This window comes from Lissotriton helveticus, chromosome 1_1 (assembly GCF_964261635.1).
Source record: "Lissotriton helveticus chromosome 1_1, aLisHel1.1, whole genome shotgun sequence".
Taxonomy (NCBI): Eukaryota; Metazoa; Chordata; class Amphibia; order Caudata; family Salamandridae; genus Lissotriton; species Lissotriton helveticus.
In genome coordinates this window covers 1,811,697,536-1,811,718,008 of record NC_136057.1, presented here as the reverse complement: position 1 = coordinate 1,811,718,008, position 20,473 = coordinate 1,811,697,536, and the positions used below count along the sequence as shown (strand labels likewise).

General features: G+C 45.5%; 1 protein-coding gene across 1 annotated transcript in view; it reads left to right on the top strand.

Moving 5' to 3' along the window:
* Positions 1–20,473, top strand: part of ABCA4 (ATP binding cassette subfamily A member 4) — a 1,114,059-nt gene that overhangs the window by 506,663 nt on the left and 586,923 nt on the right. Inside the window, exon 17 of the mRNA XM_078650330.1 lies at positions 17,381–17,464. Coding sequence (XP_078506456.1) covers positions 17,381–17,464 — 84 coding nt within the window. The remainder of the gene's footprint in view (positions 1–17,380; positions 17,465–20,473) is intronic.

The window sequence follows — 20,473 nt, the reverse complement described above, 5'->3', positions numbered from 1 at the left end:
GAACAAGCGGATTCCGCCCAATGCATGTTGTCTATTGAAGCGTGATGCTTCGCCAGGCGCGTGCTTGGCCTCACTCACACCCCATATGCTCGTTCCCTCCCACTCGCTTGCTCCCGTGCTCCCCCGCCCCCCCACCCGACTTGAAAGGAAGCCTCGCACACCAACATTTGTCTCTCACACCAACAGACATCAAAGGCTGCTGCTCCCCCGCCGACCCCCCCACAGCAATGCCGAGAGCGTGTTTTATAAGATTAACCCTGTCTATTTCTTATCCCTTCCCTCTCCACCTTGCTCCCGTCCCTACTTTACTTTCATTTCTCTCTACTTATTTCCCTCCGGACTTTCACCGCCAATATTTGCCTTCTTCCTCACTCCTTCGTTCCTACCAGGTTTCTTGTTTTTCTTTGTGCACTGTGTGCGCTTTTCCCCTTTTTTCACAATTTAATTTACCGTCCACCATGTTTGAATGGTAAATGTCCGCTAATGCGCCATGACACATACACAAGCACACATCAAAAAATAGACATGAGCATGCATCACAAAGCCTTTGTGCACAAAATGCAGTTATCTTACGATGGGCTTTCTTCAAAAGAAAACCCATATCAAGACTGATGACCATGTGTGCGAGCACCTCCTCCTTGGGATGCAGCTGAAGAACTAAAACCCTTTTGACTATTTTGTTTAGGTGCACAACTGTGCGCTAGAGACTTGTGAATGGCAGCTTGATCTCTGTGCGGGAATTAATCCTATCCCTCCTCTCCTGGTCTTCCCTGGCAGCCACCGCACCTCCTCTCCCCTCCCCTAGCACCCACCGGCCCGGGCGCCTTATTTCTCAGAGCCCCGATCAGCATGCTGCCGTTCGCTCATACACTTCCGGCAGCTCCGGGCTCTCACCCTCTCCTTCCCAATCTCCTCCTTCCCACTATCTCCTGGCTGCCACCCTCTTTCCTCTCTTCCTCAACTCCTCCCCCTTATCTGACTAGCTTCCCCGTACTGATGTTTTCTCCTCAGTCACCTCTCACCCTAGTTCCCTCCCTCCGTCTCCTCTTCAGGCTTCCTCACACATACAGTGACCTCTTTCCCAGACCCATGATAAACCTCATGCAGCAGCGCCTCCTCCTTGGGATGCAGCTGAAGAAATAAAACCCATTTGACTATTTTTTTTAGGTGCACAACTGTGCGCTAGAGACTCGTGAATGGCAGCTTGACCTCTGTGCGGGAATTAATCCTATCCCTCCTCTCCTTGTCTTCCATGGCAGCCCTCTGCCCTGCGTGGCTATACTTTAACTCCAGAGACTCCTCCTGATTTCAGGAAAGCTGCTTGGGACCCGGGAGGCAATTCGTGCATTGTCGGAATCTGGGATGCTCATCTGCTGTGTGCAATCTGCGAGTAGCAGCATCGTGTTAACACAGAAAAACTTTTGCGAATGACCTAAGAAGCAGGAAAAGAGAGCTTTATACAGGCTTAGGGTTGCTGTTGTATGATGGAGAGAATCTATACATCAGTGCGGAAACGCAAAACGATGACCCCTCCCCCCACCTCCACCCGCTGTATGGATGTCAATTCACCAGTATGCCAGGTTAGTGGAAATGACATCGACACACCCTTCCAACTTAATTTCATCACAAGAAGTGACATGGTGTGTCCTTTGACCACGAAACATCTCAGTAAGTGATGTCACATGACCTTACCATGATGACACTTGCCCTATCTATCTATCTATCTATCTATCTATCTATCTATCTATCTATCTATCTATCTATCTATCTATCTATCTATCTATCTATCTATCTATCTATCTATCTATCGCCCTCACTCTATCTATCTATCTATCTATCTATCTATCTATCTATCTATCTATCTATCTATCTATCTATCTATCTATCTATCTATCTATCTATCTATCTATCTATCTATTGTCCTCACTCTATCTATCTATTACCTTCACTCTATCTATCTATTGCCCTCACTCTATCTATCTATTGCCCTTAATCTATCTATTGCCCTCACTCTATCCATCTATTGGCCTCACTCTATCTATCTATCTAATGCCCTCACTCTATCTATCGCCCTCACTCTATCTATCTATCTATATCTATCTATCTATCGCCATCACTCTATCTATCTATCTATCTATCTATCTATCTATCTATCTATCTATCTATCTATCTATCTATCTATCTATCTATCTATCTATCTATCTATCTATCTATCGCCCTCACTCTTTCTATCTATCGCCCTCACTCTATCTATCTATCTATCTATCTATCTATCTATCTATCTATCTATCTATCTATCTATCTATCTATCTATCTATCTATCTATCTATCTATCTATGTATCTATCTATCTATCTATCTATCTATCTATCTATCTATCTATTGTCCTCACTCTATCTATCTATTACCTTCACTCTATCTATCTATTGCCCTCACTCTATCTATCTATTGCCCTTAATCTATCTATTGCCCTCACTCTATCCATCTATTGGCCTCACTCTATCTATCTATCTAATGCCCTCACTCTATCTATCGCCCTCACTCTATCTATCTATCTATATCTATCTATCTATCGCCATCACTCTATCTATCTATCTATCTATCTATCTATCTATCTATCTATCTATCTATCTATCTATCTATCTATCTATCTATCTATCTATCTATCTATCTATCTATCTATCTATCTATCTATCTATCTATCTATCTATCTATCTATCTATCTATCGCCCTCACTCTTTCTATCTATCGCCCTCACTCTATCTATCTATCTATCTATCTATCTATCTATCTATCTATCTATCTATCTATCTATCTATCTATCTATCTATCTATCGCCCTCACTCTATCGCCCTCACTCTATCTACCTATCTATCTATCTATCTATCTATCTATCTATCTATCTATCTGTCTGTCTGTCTGTCTGTCTGTCTGTCTGTCTGTCTATCTATCTATCTACCTATCACCCTCACGCTATCTATCTATCTATCACCCTCACTCTATCTATCTATCTATCTATCTATCTATCTATCTATCTATCTATCTATCTATCTATCACCCTCACTCTATCCATCGATCTATCTATCTATCTATCTATCACCCTCACTCTATCTATCTATCTGTGGCCCTCAATCTATCTATCTATCTATCTATGGTCCTCACTCTATCTATTACCCTCACTCTATCCATCTATTGCCCTCACTCTATCCATCTATTGCCCTCGCTCTATCTATTGCCCTCACTCTATCCATCTATTGCCCTCACTCTATCTATCTATCGATTGCCCTCACTCTATCTATCTATCTATCTATATCTATCTATCTATCGCCATCACTCTATCTATCTATCTATCTATCTATCTATTAATTGTCCTCACTCTATCTATTACCTTCACTCTGTCTATCTATTGCCCTCACTCTATCTATCTATTGCCCTCACTCTATCTATCACCCTCACTCTATCTATCTATATCTATCTATCTATCTATCTATCTATCTATCGCCATCACTCTATCTATCTATCTATCTATCTATCTATCTATCTATCTATCTATCTATCTATCTATCTATCTATCTATCTATCTATCTATCTATCTATCTATCTATCGCAGTCACTCTATCTATCTATCGCCCTCACTCTATCTATCTATCGCCCTCACTCTATCTATCTATCTATCTATCTATCTATCTATCTATCTATCTATCTATCTATCTATCTATCTATCTATCTATCTATCTATCGCCCTCACTCTATCTATCTATCGCCCTCACTCTATCTATCACCCTCACTCTGTCTATCTATCTATCGCCCTCACTCTATCTATCGCCCTCACTCTATCTATCTATCGCCTCACTCTATATATCTATCTATCTATCTATCTATCTATCTATCTATCTATCTATCTATCTATCTATCTATCTATCTATCTATCTATCTATCTATCTATCTATCTATCTATCTATCTATCTATCTATCTATCTATCTATCGCCCTCACTCTATCTATCGCCCTCACTCTATCTGTCTATCTATCTCCATCACTCTATCTATCTATCTATCTATCTATCTCCCTCTATCTATCTATCGCCCTTCCTCTATCTATCTATCATCCTCCCTCTATCTATCTGTCACCCTCACTTTATCTATCTATCGCACTCCCTCTATCTATCTATCGCACCACCACAGCATCACTCAGCACCACCACAGCATCACTCAGGGGCACCACAACATCACTATGCGCTACCACAGCATTACTGAACTCCACAGCATCACTCGTCGCCACCACATCACTCAGCGCCACCACTGCATCAATCTGTGCAACCATTCAACAACAACTGGTTCAAATATGTTCTCTCAATGTTTCAAGCTTTATTACAAAGGTCACAAAAAGATGTTAATATTTCACTTCTGTTCTTGGATTTTCGTCACAATAAAATACACTGAACATAATCTTCACAAAAGGTACTTACAAAAATGTAAGCTATTGCCATTATAAATGACAATAACTTTTATTTAAGAATTCATTATTAAAAAAAATAAAAGCCATTGTTATTTGTAATATCAATACTTCTAAGTCACGTAAATACAACACATATTGCATTACAAATGCTATAGGTGTCACATTTGCGAAAGTTAATAAAACTATTGGCATTGTAAATGAAAAAGCTATTAATTTCGCTATTTTCAAAACCAACACATAAATAAACAAGCATTGGAAATGCAATAGGTCTCGCAGCATTAGAGTTAGTGCTTTTAGAATTGTTTATGGGTTTTTTTTGTAAATCTTTAGCATTTTTGTTTCCTGTAGCCAATGCTAAAGAATTACAAATAAAAAAAGCCATAAACAATTCTAAAAGCTCTAACTCAAATGCTCCGAGACCTATTGCACTGTGTGAGGGTGAGGGGTTGAGGGTGAGGGGTTGAGGGTGGGTGAGGGTGAGTGAGGGTGGGTGAGGGTGAGTGAGGGTGAGTGAGGGGTTGAGGGTGAGTGAGGGGTTGAGGGTGAGTGAGGGGTTGAGGGTGAGTGAGGGGTTGAGGGTGAGTGAGGGTGAGGGTGAGTGAGTGTGAGTGTGAGTTAGGGTGAGGGGTTGAGGGTGGGTGAGGGTGAGGGGTTGAGGGTGAGTGAGGATGAGTGAGGGTGAGTGAGGGGTTGAGGGTGAGTGAGGGTGAGTGAGGGTGAGTGAGGGTGGGTGAGGGTGGGTGAGTGAGGGTGAGTGAGGGGTTGAGGGGTTGAGGGTGAGGGGTTGAGGGTGAGGGGTTGAGGGTGAGTGAGGGTGAGGGGTTGAGGGTGAGGGGTTGAGGGTGAGTGAGTGAGGGTGAGGGGTTGAGGGTGAGTGAGGGGTTGAGGGTGAGGGGTTGAGGGTGAGGGGTTGAGGGTGAGGGCGAGTGAGGGTGAGGGGGTGAGGGGTTGAGGGGGTGAGGGGTTGAGGGTGAGTGAGTGAGGGTGAGTGAGGGTGAGTGAGGGTGAGGGTGGTGGCCCGATGGGAGAGAGCAGCCAGGATGGGAGAGAGTGTGAGAGAAATGGCAGGATGAGAGAGAGATGGCAGGATGGGAGAGAGAGATGTCAGGAAGGGAGAGAGATGTCAGGAAGGGAGAGAGATGGCAGGATGGGAGAGAGAGATGGCCGGATGGGAGAGAGTGTGAGAGAAATGTCAGGATGTGAGAGAGATGTGAGAGAGATGGCAGGATAGGAGGATAGGCGAGAGGGCGTCAGGCAGACAGAGAGAGAGAGTGGGAGGAGCAGTGACTCTGTTACAGACAGATCGAGGGAAGTAGGGAGAGAGGTGAGGGGAGGGAGAAACGGCGGCCGCGATTACTGACACTTCAGGAGAGAGGGCGCGTGAGGAGAGCTGAGAGTGACAATGTCAACAAAGGACGGGAGGGCATGAAGAAAGGAGACCCCCTTGCAGAGGTGACGGGCAGAGAAGAAGAGACAGCGACTGGTGAAGGGTCATAGACAGAGGGCAATGGGAGAGAAAGGCGACATTGGCAGGGAGAGAGAGCAGTGATGGAAACACAGTTCATTAGACAGGAAGCGTAAAGGGTGTGAGGCTGGAGGGGGTACCAGGTGCGGCCCCCGCTCGGGGAAACGAGGTGGAAACAGAGAGAAGCGCTCCACAGCCAGAGGCAAAAGACGGGGTCCGGGCACAGGCGAGGAACGAGGGCACATTGGGTACAGGCAGCATTCATAACAGGGCGCGCTGGTGAGCGCCAAGCATTCCTGCCCCCCAGGCCTGGAGAACAGACAGCAAGGCCCAGCTGCAGCCGCCCTGGCCTCCCGCCAGCCCCAGGAGATCAGCCGCCTGCAGGAGGAGTGATTCACCGCGGCGGCACAACGGAGCCTGTGTGCAGCGGCAGCGGCGGGCCGAGGGCCTGCTTGTTTTGGAACAGACGTATTGCATTGAAAAAATAAAGTTTACGAGGGCTTGAACCGGAGCTCAGCGACCGCTGCTCTATTTTAAGAAGCGTCTCGCGCTGTCACATAGACGCAGGCAGCGCGAGGCGCGTCTTTGCTCGCTGAAATGGTTTGTGAGATGTTTGTCACGAGCAAATGTAGCGCCTTGAAATAATAACGGGACACTGCGCAGAAATATTGTGTAAATCCGTGTGCATAAAAAAGGTGGCGTTCTGAATTGAAAATGTACATACTGGCTGGTTTGTCACTCCTTGATTCTGGTGGTGAAAACCCTAACAAGACGAAGAGAGCGAGAGTGAGCTGGCCCTGGAAACGCCTCCCCTCCCTGCTGTTTGTTTCAACAGAAAGAGGAGAGGAAGCAGCGCTGCTTGCCAGCACAGCCGCCCATAGGCAACAAGACGGAGGGAAGAGAGGGGAGGGGGGAGGAGAAATGCGACACGGCGGGAAGGGGAGGGGGCGGAGCGGGTAAAATAAACAAGACGGAGGGAAGAGAGGGGAGGGGGGAGGAGAAATGCGAGGGGCGGAGCGGGTAAAATAAACAAGACGGAGGGAAGAGAGGGGAGGGGGGAGGAGAAATGCGACACGGCGGGAAGGGGAGGGGGCGGAGCGGGTAAACAAAGACGGACGTGCACGCGCTTTTAAGCTCAATGCGCATGCGCATTGAGCTTAAAAGTCACGGGCACTGCAAGGAATCGCCACGATTCCTTGCAGTGTGGATAAAGAGTGGATAAGTCCCAATACTCTCGCCTTGCTCGATGCGCATGCGCATCGACAGGCGAGACCTAAAAATGTGTCATTTACAATACCAATAGCTCAAACTTTCCTAATGCGAGACCTATTGCATTGCAAATGCTTGTTGTAATATTGTATTTGCATTTATATAGCGCTTTTTACCCAGTGGCATACCTGCCAACTAAAATGGTGCCTCCACCGTGTTACACACGATATTGGTTCCCATCACATGGCCTCCCGGTGAGGAGCCGATATCACACAGTGGCAGAGAAAAGGAGCTGAAATCCACTGTGAATATTGGTTTTCCCGCTTGTTTTCCGAGGCTTTTATCTGCCCGTGTCCATTAAGAGGCGTGAATACAGTGGTGGGGTTCAAAAGTGCCTTGTGAGTACTTCTCGCACGATGCTGTGCCCCTCCTCACAGGTGAGACTTTTCTTCAAGTTGGCAGATATGTTGTGGCAATATGTAGCACATGATTTATGATTCCAACACCCTTTGTACATCCAACCCCCACTGTCTTACCCAGGGGCAGCGTCGGATTGGTAATGAGGGCACTCGGGCAATGCCCGAGGGGCCAGTGTCCGAGCTCCAGCTGTGGGCTGCTTTTTTGAGCAGCCTAGGGGGGCGATTTGGGCGGTTTCATGCCACCAAAGGCCCAGTGGGGGTCTAAGTGGCCTTTCGGGAGGTAGATGGGTGTCCATTACCCCCCTTTTACTAAGGGGCAGAGGTGTCACTCCTTTTGTTTCGCTGGGCCGGCCCATTTAATGTATGCATATTGAAGTGGCCTGAACAAAAGTGGCCTCACTTGTCTTCAGGTGTGTTTCACCAGAGTAAACTAATCCCTGCATTTTTTTTAAACGCTCCGCCCCCCCCCCACACCTTTTTTATAAAATTTCGCTGAAGCAGTGTTTTGCGGCAAAGAAGTATGCAAATGTGGGCCACTTTTTTTGTGTGTGCCCGGGCCGATTTTCAATCCCAATCCAACCCTGCCCAGGGGTACCTTTGGATAGGGTTACCAGATCTTGAGAACCACAAACTGGGACATTTTGCAAGAACAGAAGAAGGACTACAGCTTTACATCAAGGGTGCTGCCCAGAATGACAACTCTTATCAACACAGGAACACAGAAGAAGCACTAAGAAAATAAATCAAATGTAACTTCTAAAGCCAGCATCATACCTGTTAATTAAATTGCTTACGTATCACAGCTACTAATTATCATAACTTTAGAACAATTAATAAGTGCCTCTCACTGGTTTCAATCGACTCCCTCTAAAAACCGGGGCATGAGCCAAAATCTGCCAGGACAGCTGGTGAAAACCAGGGACTGTCCGGCCAAATTCGGGACACCTGGTCACCGTACCTTTGGGCCTTAACTTTCCTGGTCGATGGAGATCAGAAGGTTCGAAGAGTGGGTGTTTCCTGTTTTTGTGGATTTCCCCAGGGCACAAGTCTGGGGTACACGCAGGCACAGGGCGTCCACCCACTATTTTCACAGGGTGGACGCCGTCCCCCTTCCAAGAACTTGGGCTCCACAGAAATATGCTGAACTTGTCCCGGTGTAATTTTCAGACACCGGGACACGTTCAGCAGCGCCTGTACGTTGTCTGCTTTCAATTCCCTGCAGCAATGTGCAGGCAGTAAGGGAGCTTTTTTTTCACCCCCAGCTGGGCGAAGTTAAGGGGCCATCAGGCCTCCTTTTTGTTTGAATATCCTGACTGGAGGAGGCCTGGAACCTCAACTTAAATGTAAATGCCACAGGAGGAGAAACAAAGTCACACAGCCTTTTATCTCTTCACAAGTACTTAAGAGAGGCATGCCTTTGACTTTGTTCAGTTACTGTATATACGAGATGCATGCACTGTAATAATGTCAGGTCTGTAGGCCTGTCCCAGTATTTACACAAATAACAATTCCAATAACAGTATTTAATTTCTTTTATAACGCTACACAACCCAATGCAGGGTGTCAAAGCTCTTTGCGTAACATACATTGACAATTTATCATGTACATGTGTAAATCAATGTACAAGATGAGTTACATGAGACAGGGTTACAAGGTGTAGGAGTCACATGTCCTTCATAGCTCAATGTGCTATATTACAAGAATTACAATTTAAGAACTGCAGGAAACAAAAGGATCTGTGTTCAAAGTAACCCACTTTACTATCTACATAAAATAAAAATCTGTCATCTGCATGTTACATGATGTGCTTTGCAGGAAATACGTTTACTTTCTATACTACTTTGATTCAAATCTGGGACTTCACAAAACACAGATCTTTCCAGCAAGTGCATTAACCACCAGAGTAATGTCACCATTAATACTATTCCAAAAGATTTACTGGGCACTTTCACAGCAGATGCCTTAACCCATAAAATATTTTGAAATGCAGACTGTGCAACCTTTAAAATGCAGACTTTACAACCAATTAAACAGAACAGACCTACTGCCATGCTTCACCTTGTTGTTGATTTATTTGTGGCAGGGTTTAAAAATATATATATATTAGTTGAGGCCCAGATTTTGCATTTGGATTGTTCCACTTTTTTGTACACAACCCCAATGCCAAATCTAATCTGTTAAATCTCATAATGCGCTTAAATGTACTCATGATATACCTGATAAATATATGTGTGAGGTCTTAATACCTGATGTCACTTCCTGTAATTTCACTTCCAGTGAGGTCACTTCCTGTGACGTCACGTGCAATGTCACGCGTCGTGACAACATGCGCTGTGATGGCACGTGCCATGAGATTTCACTTGCATACTGCCTAACCTGGTTACCCCCCCCACTTCTTTTTTAGGACTTGTGCCCTGTATTTCCCTATTATTCACAGGAAGGGAGGATTGCACGTGCTGTTTGTTTAGTTAAGTTGTCCCTTGTCATCTGTGTGCGTCACCATCGGATAATCCTATGTTTTTAGCCGACAGACACATTTCAGAGGACAATGAGGAAGGGGAGCAGCGGCTGCTGCGGGCACTTGTGATCTGCTGGAAATACCGGGTGTGGGAGGGGCTCACTCAGTGTGAGGAGATATCCCACAAGATACAGGTGAAGCCCGGCAGCATTTCACACCAGGACGGAAGCCCCAAAGGCTCACAATCTGGAGTGGTTCATCCTAGAACAAAGGGGGCACGCCTACTCCCCAGGATTCATCAAGCAACGGATAGAGCACCCCTTTCAGATGGAAATAAGTGTTCGCACCTAATGTGTAACCTGGTGCACTAAGCCCTCGGGTGCCCACAGCCTCCCTCAAATATTTATATTACTACTTGAAGGTTTGGGGATTTCCTCAGATTTCCTCAGCTGATTCTTTTGTCATCTCATATAGCTCTCTCTTGGCCCAGCATCTCAGAGTATCACCAGACCGCCCCACTCTTCAGCCTTCATCAACACCTTATGCTGAGACTTCCAGACACAAACCACAAAAAAACATAGGGTGGGAAAACTAGAAGTCCCAGCATGCTTTGCGCTCCTGGGTGAAAAGGGGGCAGGATAAAAGTCCCTGCATTGACTTGGGGTCCGTTTATGACAATATCTGAAGTGAGCTTGCAGGCTGTCTCACACTAGCGCTCAGAGTAAATCATAGTGGCTTTTTTTCATGCGCAACCAGTGCTTAAAAACATAAGGATACACGTATAATGGTATGCAGTGGCGTAGTACGGGTGCCATTGGATCAAGTGCAAGCTTGGAAAAGGGCCCTCTAGCTGTTGGTTAGGTTGTAAAATACAGCATTCATCAGGGGTTAAATCTCCCCCCAAGCCGCTGCACCATTGGTAGTTACACCCTAATGTCCATTTGTATAGCGCACCCGTGGACATATTGATACTGAATAACATATGTCTGTTGCTACCTAACTCAATGGCACTCATTTTATCGTCCTCAGAAGGATGAAAGGCTGAGTGGACCAGCCTGGATTTGAACCTGTGTCAAACACAAGCCCCTAGAGTGGGCACATTAGTACCCTAAGCCACCAGACCTGTTTTTTTTTGCTGGATGCAATGAAAAGACAAGGACTACTCGAATCACTATTGGGGCTGAGTGACACCTGCTAATCACAGTGCTTAGAAACGGCACCAAAAAAATAACAACACGGTATTACTCTGCGGATTTGCAACGGTGGCGTATACTGACCGTCATGGAAATGGCTGATCGCGGTGGCCAGACTCCAAGTGCCATTATGCAAATAGAACACGGTTTGACAAAGCCAATCACTTTGGTTTTTGTATACTGAAAAGATTCTAAAAAAGTCTGCTAACAAATGCAGTGTAGGAGAAATACTAGATTTCATCTGCTGACTGCTGTATAGGAAGCAGCAGCGCAATATTTCTTCACATGCACATATCTGAGGCATGCCAAGAAGCAGCAGTGCAAGCTTTCCTCACATGCACACGCTTTTCTCACATACACACGTAGTACAGGAAGCAGCAGTGCAAGCTTTCCTCACATGCACAAGCTTTCCTCACATACATATATGTAGTACAAGAAGCAGCAGTGCAAGCTTTCCTCACATGCACACACTTTCCTCACATATGTAGTACAGGAAGCAGCAGTGCAAGCTTTCCTCACATGCACAAGCTTTCCTCACATACATATATGTAGTACAGGAAGCAGCAGTGCAAGCTTTCCTCACATGCACAAGCTTTCCTCACATACATATATGTAGTACAGGAAGCAGCGGTGCAAGCTTTCCTCACATGCACACGCTTTCCTCACATACATATATGTAGTACAGGAAGCAGCGGTGCAAGCTTTCCTCACATGCACAAGCTTTCCTCACATACATATATGCAGTACAGGAAGCAGCGGTGCAAGCTTTCCTCACATGCACACGCTTTCCTCACATATGTAGTACAGGAAGCAGCAGTGCAAGCTTTCCTCACATGCACAAGCTTTCCTCACATACATATATGTAGTACAGGAAGCAGCAGTGCAAGCTTTCCTCACATGCACACACTTTCCTCACATATGTAGTACAGGAAGCAGCAGTGCAAGCTTTCCTCACATGCACAAACTTTCCTCACATACATATATGTAGTACAGGAAGCAGCAGTGCAAGCTTTCCTCACATGCACAGGCTTTCCTCACATGCATATATGTAGTACAGGAAGCAGCGGTGCAAGCTTTCCTCACATGCTCAAGCTTTCCTCACATACATATATGTAGTACAGGAAGCAGCGGTGCAAGCTTTCCTCACATGCACACGCTTTCCTCACATATGTAGTACAGGAAGCAGCAGTGCAAGCTTTCCTCACATGCACACGCTTTCCTCACATACATATATGTAGTACAGGAAGCAGCGGTGCAAGCTTTCCTCACATGCTCAAGCTTTCCTCACATACCCATATGTAGTACAGGAAGCAGCAGTGGAAGCAAGCTTTCCTCACATACATATATGTAGTACAGGAAGCAGCAGTGCAAGCTTTCCTCACATGCACACGCTATCCTCACATACACATGTAGTACAGGGAGCAGCAGTGCAAGCTTTCCTCACATGCACAAGCTTTCCTCACATACATATATGTAGTACAGGAAGCAGCGGTGCAAGCTTTCCTCACATGCACACACTTTCCTCACATATGTAGTACAGGATGCAGCAGTGCAAGCTTTCCTCACATGCACAAGCTTTCCTCACATACATATATGTAGTACAGGAAGCAGCAGTGCAAGCTTTCCTCACATGCACAAGCTTTCCTCTCATACATATATGTAGTACAGGAAGCATCGGTGCAAGCTTTCCTCACATGCTCAAGCTTTCCTCACATACCCATATGTAGTACAGGAAGCAGCAGTGCAAGCAAGCTTTCCTCACATACACATATGTAGTACAGGAAGCAGCGGTGCAAGCTTTCCTCACATGCACACACTTTCCTCACATATGTAGTAAAGGAAGCAGCAGTGCAAGCTTTCCTCACATGCACAAGCTTTCCTCACATACATATATGTAGTACAGGAAGCAGCGGTGCAAGCTTTCCTCACATGCACACGCTTTCCTCACATATGTAGTACAGGAAGCAGCAGTGCAAGCTTTCCTCACATGCACAAGCTTTCCTCAAATACATATATGTAGTACAGGAAGCAGCGGTGCAAGCTTTCCTCACATGCACACACTTTCCTCACATATGTAGTACAGGAAGCAGCAGTGCAAGCTTTCCTCACATTCACAAGGTTTCCTCACATACATATATGTAGTACAGGAAGCAGCGGTGCAAGCTTTCCTCACATGCACACGCTTTCCTCACATATGTAGTACAGGAAGCAGCAGTGCAAGCTTTCCTCACATGCACAAGCTTTCCTCTCATACATATATGTAGTACAGGAAGCAGCGGTGCAAGCTTTCCTCACATGCTCAAGCTTTCCTCACATACATATATGTAGTACAGGAAGCAGCGGTGCAAGCTTTCCTCACATGCACACGCTTTCCTCACATACATATATGTAGTACAGGAAGCAGCAGTGCAAGCTTTCCTCACATGCTCAAGCTTTCCTCACATACCCATATGTAGTACAGGAAGCAGCAGTGCAAGCTTTCCTCACATGCACACGCTTTCCTCACATACATATATGTAGTACAGGAAGCAGCGGTGCAAGCTTTCCTCACATGCTCAAGCTTTCCTCACATACATATATGTAGTACAGGAAGCAGCGGTGCAAGCTTTCCTCACATGCACACGCTTTCCTCACATATGTAGTACAGGAAGCAGCAGTGCAAGCTTTCCTCACATGCACAAGCTTTTCTCTCATACATATATGTAGTACAGGAAGCAGCGGTGCAAGCTTTCCTCACATGCACACGCTTTCCTCACATACATATATGTAGTACAGGAAGCAGCGGTGCAAGCTTTCCTCACATGCTCAAGCTTTCCTCACATACCCATATGTAGTACAGGAAGCAGCAGTGCAAGCTTTCCTCACATGCACACGCTTTCCTCACATGCATATATGTAGTACAGGAAGCAGCGGTGCAAGCTTTCCTCACATGCTCAAGCTTTCCTCACATACATATATGTAGTACAGGAAGCAGCGGTGCAAGCTTTCCTCACATGCACACGCTTTCCTCACATATGTAGTACAGGAAGCAGCGGTGCAAGCTTTCCTCACATGCACACGCTTTCCTCACATACATATATGTAGTACAGGAAGCAGCGGTGCAAGCTTTCCTCACATGCTCAAGCTTTCCTCACATACCCATATGTAGTACAGGAAGCAGCAGTGCAAGCAAGCTTTCCTCACATGCACATATGTAGTACAGGAAGCACTAGTTTAAGCTTTCCCTACACAGCACAGTCACAACAAAGGCAGAAGCAGTACCTCTTCACAGTGTGTCAGTAATGCGGAATACTTCCAAAGCATTCCTCTGGCAAAAGATATAGGCCCACATTTATGAAGGGCTTGCACTATCGATGCACCACTTTTTTTGTGACGCTGTGGCAACGTGATCAATGCGCCACACTGTGCCCTATTTACAAAGTGACGCTTCTAGGCAGATACATCACTTTGTAAAGGCCTGTACTACATTATACCTGCGTCGGGTATAATGTATGCAGGGTGGGCGTTCCCAAGTACAAAAGCCTCAGAGAACCTGCACAGTGACATTTCTGGGCTATCACTACGCTACTTCTACAACTTGACTGCATCAAAATCCTTAAGCAGGCATAAGGATTGACGCGGGTCTTTTCACATGGGACTCGCCCGTGAGCCATGCCACATTGCTGGAGTTGCGGCAGTTTTCCAACACACTCCAACAATGCATGATTTTTGCACCACCAGATACATCAGAATTCCTAACATATCTGTAAATCTTTGCGCCATGGAGTGCCGTATTGTAAATATGGCGCATCTATGGTGTTATAAGGATGTCACAATCAAAAGTGATGCATCACTGCTTTTGCTCAGCCAAGGTCACTTTTCATAAATGAGGCCCATAATGAGGGGCTAACCAGGAAGAGTGGGGGCTACACCTCGTGTCTAAACATAGCAAAGCATCCATTGGCATCAGATGAATCCTAATGCCTTACATTCACCTGGATCACTGCAACTAAATGCATCACTACAGGCACTATTTTTCCTTTGGAATAGGAAGAAGCGGTCCCTGAACCAACTCACCCAACCTGCCCTCTCTGGCACTCTTACAATTCTTCTCACTAAAGTGGCTTGAAAGTGTCAGATGCACAAAAATATAAAACACTATCTGAGTGAAATACCCCAGGCTAACTTACACCAACTTGAAAACGTTGTTACCAGTGCAAAGATGGACTTCCTCAGGCACATGGGGGCATATTTACAATAACTGGCGCATCCCTGCATATCAGCAGGGATGCGCCAGTTAATGGGGCGCACCATGGGGCAAAAACGGCACAGATGCGTAACGCACCTGTGCCGTAAAAGTGGCACATTGCTGGAGTTGCGTCGCAAGCGCGACGCAGCTCCAGCAATGTTCTGTGGGCCCTATCTAGTTAATACTGCGTCAATCCTTACGCCTGCTTCAGGCAGACGCAGGGTTTTGACGCAGCATGGGCCTAAAAGTGACTGAGTGAAATCTACACTCAGCCACTTTTAGGAGGCGTTCCTGTGCCGGAATGCCCCCCCCTGCGCAGGAACGCTTACATGTGGCGCAGGGCTTTAAAACGTGACGCATCTCCCAGATGTGTCACGTTGTAAGTTCCCCGCACCATGGCGCAGGACTTGCACCGCCGCTGCATCACAAAAGTGACGCAACGATGGCGTAAATGAGGCGCAAGGGGCTTGTAAATCTGCCATATAAACAATAAGAGATATTAATTTGTTTGAGCGCCTTAAGGTTCTTAGTTCCTATCGACATTCCGTGGCAGTATTAAGTTGCTATTTTGTAACTTTAACACATTATTGTCTGGGCAAATGTTTCTCCTCATTGGGACCATTTTAATACTTTCTTACAGCAATCAGCACCTGACCGGGGACGAGTTAACCTTTGTAAAAGATGTGTGTCACTGTGCAGCACCAATTTTTAAAAGATATTTTTTTACCTGAGCTAAAAACAGCTGGGCTTATTTACAGGCCCATTGCGCCGCCAGTGCGTGACTTTTATTGACGCACGGGCAGCGCAATGGGTTTGCCCATGGTTACAAGGTCATGTAAAGTCACCCTGCGTGTCTTTTCATAACCCTGTAAATATGTTTCCCTTTCACGAATAACTCTGTGTGAAAGAGGCGTTCCATGGGTGTTGCTGCGGGTGTTCCCACGCAACATCCATGGAGCTTGACGCATTCCAAATTTACAACATTTTGTAAACCTGAGAATGCATCAAATACCCGAGTCTCTCCAGGGGAGGCGTAAGGAGGCGCAACAAAGAGAAATACTTGTATTTCTCCTAGTTTTTTCCCCCCTCTTTCCATGCATGAAGAGGAAAATGCCTTTAATTATTGTTTTTGTGCAGGAAGGTGTCCCTTCCTGCACAAAAACAATCATCCCCTCAGTGCAGGCCCACTTTCAAAATGAGGGAAGGACAGGAATGCTCTGTATCTTGTAGATACGGCGCATTTCTGCCTTTTAATGTTCATGCACAGCAGCACAGCAGGAAGGCCAGCTGCTCTGCAGTGCGTCAAAATATTGTACATGAGGCCCAGCATTTTTTGTTGAAATCTGAGCCTTTGTAGATAAGGATGAAATATGTGGCAAATGCAGTACATCGTTAAATATGCTAAAAACGCCCGAGCCGCAGAATCGCATAGATCCAGTGGCCCTGATCAGGGTACTTCGTGTAAATGGGTGCTATTAAGTGGAACCAAGACTAGACCTCCCAGAATGCAATAAGCGAGAAAATGGAACGTGCAAACGCATGCGCTAGAGGTTTTGTGAATGCGGGAAGCCGTGACCGTATCACAACGCCTGTCCCCATGACATCATGAGATGACATCATGACACACACAATTACTCAACTATTGAGTCTGCTCGTTTTACAGAACTAGCCAAGATAAACTTTGACCCTTTTGACATCTAGGGATGTGACATCAAGGAAGTGGCGAAAAAAATGCTGCATCAAATGAAATGTAAATAAGAAATCAATCTTCAAAATCGCATTGATTAAGGAATGCGCAAAACATCAAGCACTGCATAAATAAGAGTCTGAAAACATGCATTCAACAAGTTGGTAGATTTGTTAAATAACAGAGGCTTCAAGCTGTATCACGAAGGTAAATATAAAACCCCTAGCTGCCCTTAGATAATGTATTGAATGTGTTTGTGTTGCAGGAGAGTATGGCATGCCGAAGGCCTGGTATTTCCCTTTGATGGCCGACTACTGGTGCACGTTTCCACCACCACCGCTCGGAGAGGGTGAGTTATTCTGAAGTTACGTTCTTGCTTCTAAATGTACCTTCGGCTTCGAGACTGCTGATCTGGATAACAGCAAGGCGCACTAATGTACACTGACGATTGGGATTGGTGGGGCCGGGGGGGGGGGGCGGGGCATGGACTAAAAATAGCGGTGTGGAGGATTCTGGGAATTCCAGCGGCGCGCTTTGAACTCGCGCTAGCAATATTGCAGAATAGGCCAGTGCCTCATCACAGAGACCCCCTCACAGACACGCTAATGAGGTGCATAAACCTAATTAGAGAAAACTCAGGAGAGCTCTGTTGGATGGCCCTTAGACCGCCCCACATAGAATGCTGGTGAACTCTGCACCCCTTATAATTAAAAAGTGATTACAAGACCTGTTGGGAAGGTTGCGGATCTGTAGAGAGGACTGCTTTGTTGATTTAAATCAAAATGTGAGTAGTTTAATTGCCACTGGACATGGGACGTAGATAAGATCACATTAGCACTTACCTCAGACACATTTCTTTGAAACTCATTAATTAACCGCTCTGAGTGCCCCAAGCTGTTTCTCAGACCAGCTAACTGTTTCTGGGGGCAGGAAGGGGTTAATCCAGTTTACAAACATTGTACTGTTTAGGACACTCCAGCTTTACGTATTCTGAAGTCATGGGGGGGGGGGGGGGGGGGCGAGTTGGAAGGGATTTCTGTGGTGTGTTTTCTATGGGGACAGACGCCCCCAGCATGTTAAATATATACGTGATATTTGGTTTAGAGGAAGGATTTACATGGGTATTAGCCCCAATTGTGTGAATGTGTATTGAAGAACAAATATGTAAGACGCAGTCAATATAAAAGCAAAAAGTCCAAGGCTTGTAGTGTTATTCTGAGAATTACTCTCAACTCAAACTGTTTGTGGATTTGATTTATGGTACTTTTTACAATTTAGCCAGGGATACAGCTTTCACTTGTAATCTAAACATTGTAGTGGCTTGCTCCATTTTTATTCTTTTAACTAGTGTAAAGTCTATAATTTGTGTAAATTGTTATGGAAACATTTCACTGCTACCACAGTTCCTTGTTCCTCCTCATACTCAGAGCTATTGAAATTACTCAGCATCAGAATTGAAATACTAAAGTGTGTTGCAAGAAAAGGCAAATAATGCCACACACCTGTGGCAGTATTATTTAGCTGTTTTGTTAATAACAACACATACTGAATACAGCACTGTTCAACTAAACGGTCGGCAGTTAACTCTTGTGTATAGGGCTTGTCACTGCGCAGTGCACCGTGTGGCACTTTTTATTTTTAGTAACTTTCAATCCATTTGAGCTGAGAACAAATTTTTGGACCGAAATCTGCAAATTATGCAGCTGATGGTAGGTTATGTGGCAACCGCAATAACTCCATTATTAAGTGCCTCAAAATTCCGTCATCACAGCAGCCCTTCTCATACTTATCATCTTTGCACTCAAATGGTTTGTTTCTTTAAAACAGAAGCCAGGGCACATTGTGGGGACTTTGGCCTTCCGTGGTCACGGCTCTGCATGCGTTAACCTTGCTCTCGAAACTTTGACGTCTTCTGCTTCTGGATTTTTTGCACAGCTCTCGCATTCTGTGGAGGAGTTCAAATTCCTCGTCAGGTTGTCTACCAAATCCATGATCAGGTTGTCTACCAAATCCATGAAGCTGTAGAGACCGTCTCGCATTAAGATCTGGGCATCCAAATCACTATCAAAATAGATGCTGTTTGCAATAAATAGAATGATGATGGTCACTGCGCTGTTCATAATATACTGATCACGAACAAAAATGCGTGTGACCGTCCTTCATTGCAAACAGACACAAATTATATCTCTACAATCACTGTTAATATTAAGAGCAAAATCGCAATATGATGAATACAACTTGCACATGTGGGCAACTTCTACAAGACATGAACCCAAGAACATCAGAGTACTCACCGTTCAAGAGCAAGAGTTTTTGCCCAGGCAGCCTGCTCTATTTTTTGATTTGGGGTTGGGGTTTTCTCAGTCCCTTATAAGGTAAATATCTGATAAGCCAGTGAAAACAGATCCATGACTCTGCTGAGGATAAACAAATCTTGACAGGGCTAAACTGGGCACTCTGCCACTCTGGTATTTTCCTGGTCAGCTGCAGACTAGGGTGCTGCGTTCAAGAGGAGGATTGGTGGCCATGACACAACAGTGCTCCATGGTCTCATTCTGGTCATGGCCTCCTGCAGTATGTTCCTGATAAGAATAATTTTGCAAGAGCATTGTGAGAAGTTGGCCTGATGTGCAGTGTTCACTATTCTAGTGATCACTATATATCAGTCCAAACAACCCTTATTGATGATTGGTTGTAAGTCAACCTTATAGACCAGCTATCCTAGTAGCATGGATACGAGCAGTCTAAGGCTAAGACTCTAGAGGGCGTGTTAAGCCAGCTGTTTTACCATCACATTACCCCTTGAACACCCAGTGAAAGGACACCACACAAGTTGTTATGAAAATAAACAGTGTATTTATTTATAACAAGACTACCCTGGCTCTTTATGAGTCAGGGAGCTAAGCACACAACAAAACTCTTATAAAAATACTTCAAGTCGCACAATTTACACAAATGCCCGAGGGGCACGAAAAACCATATACTCTAACAGTGGAATGCGAATTACTAGCAGGTAAGTAACGATTCTCAGAGGCTTTAGGAACGCTAGGCCTACAATACTGAACACTCAGGTTAGGAGCAGGAGGCCTAGGGACACCACGTGCAGAGTGGGAACTCTCACGCGTAAGGCGGGAAAAAAGCCTATGGAAGCTAGTATTCACAAAGTTAGTGTTCTCGGGCGAACCCGACTAGGTAGGTCAAAAACGAAAGTGGATCTGGACCCTTGGATAGTGAGGCTATGCTGGGGCACCGAAATGCCGAAGTTACCTAGCCCAGGGGCTGCAGCTGCATAGGTCTGAAAAGACGTCGGGATTCTTCGTTGACGAACCAGGAGCCTGAAGGAAAGGAGTTGCTGGCA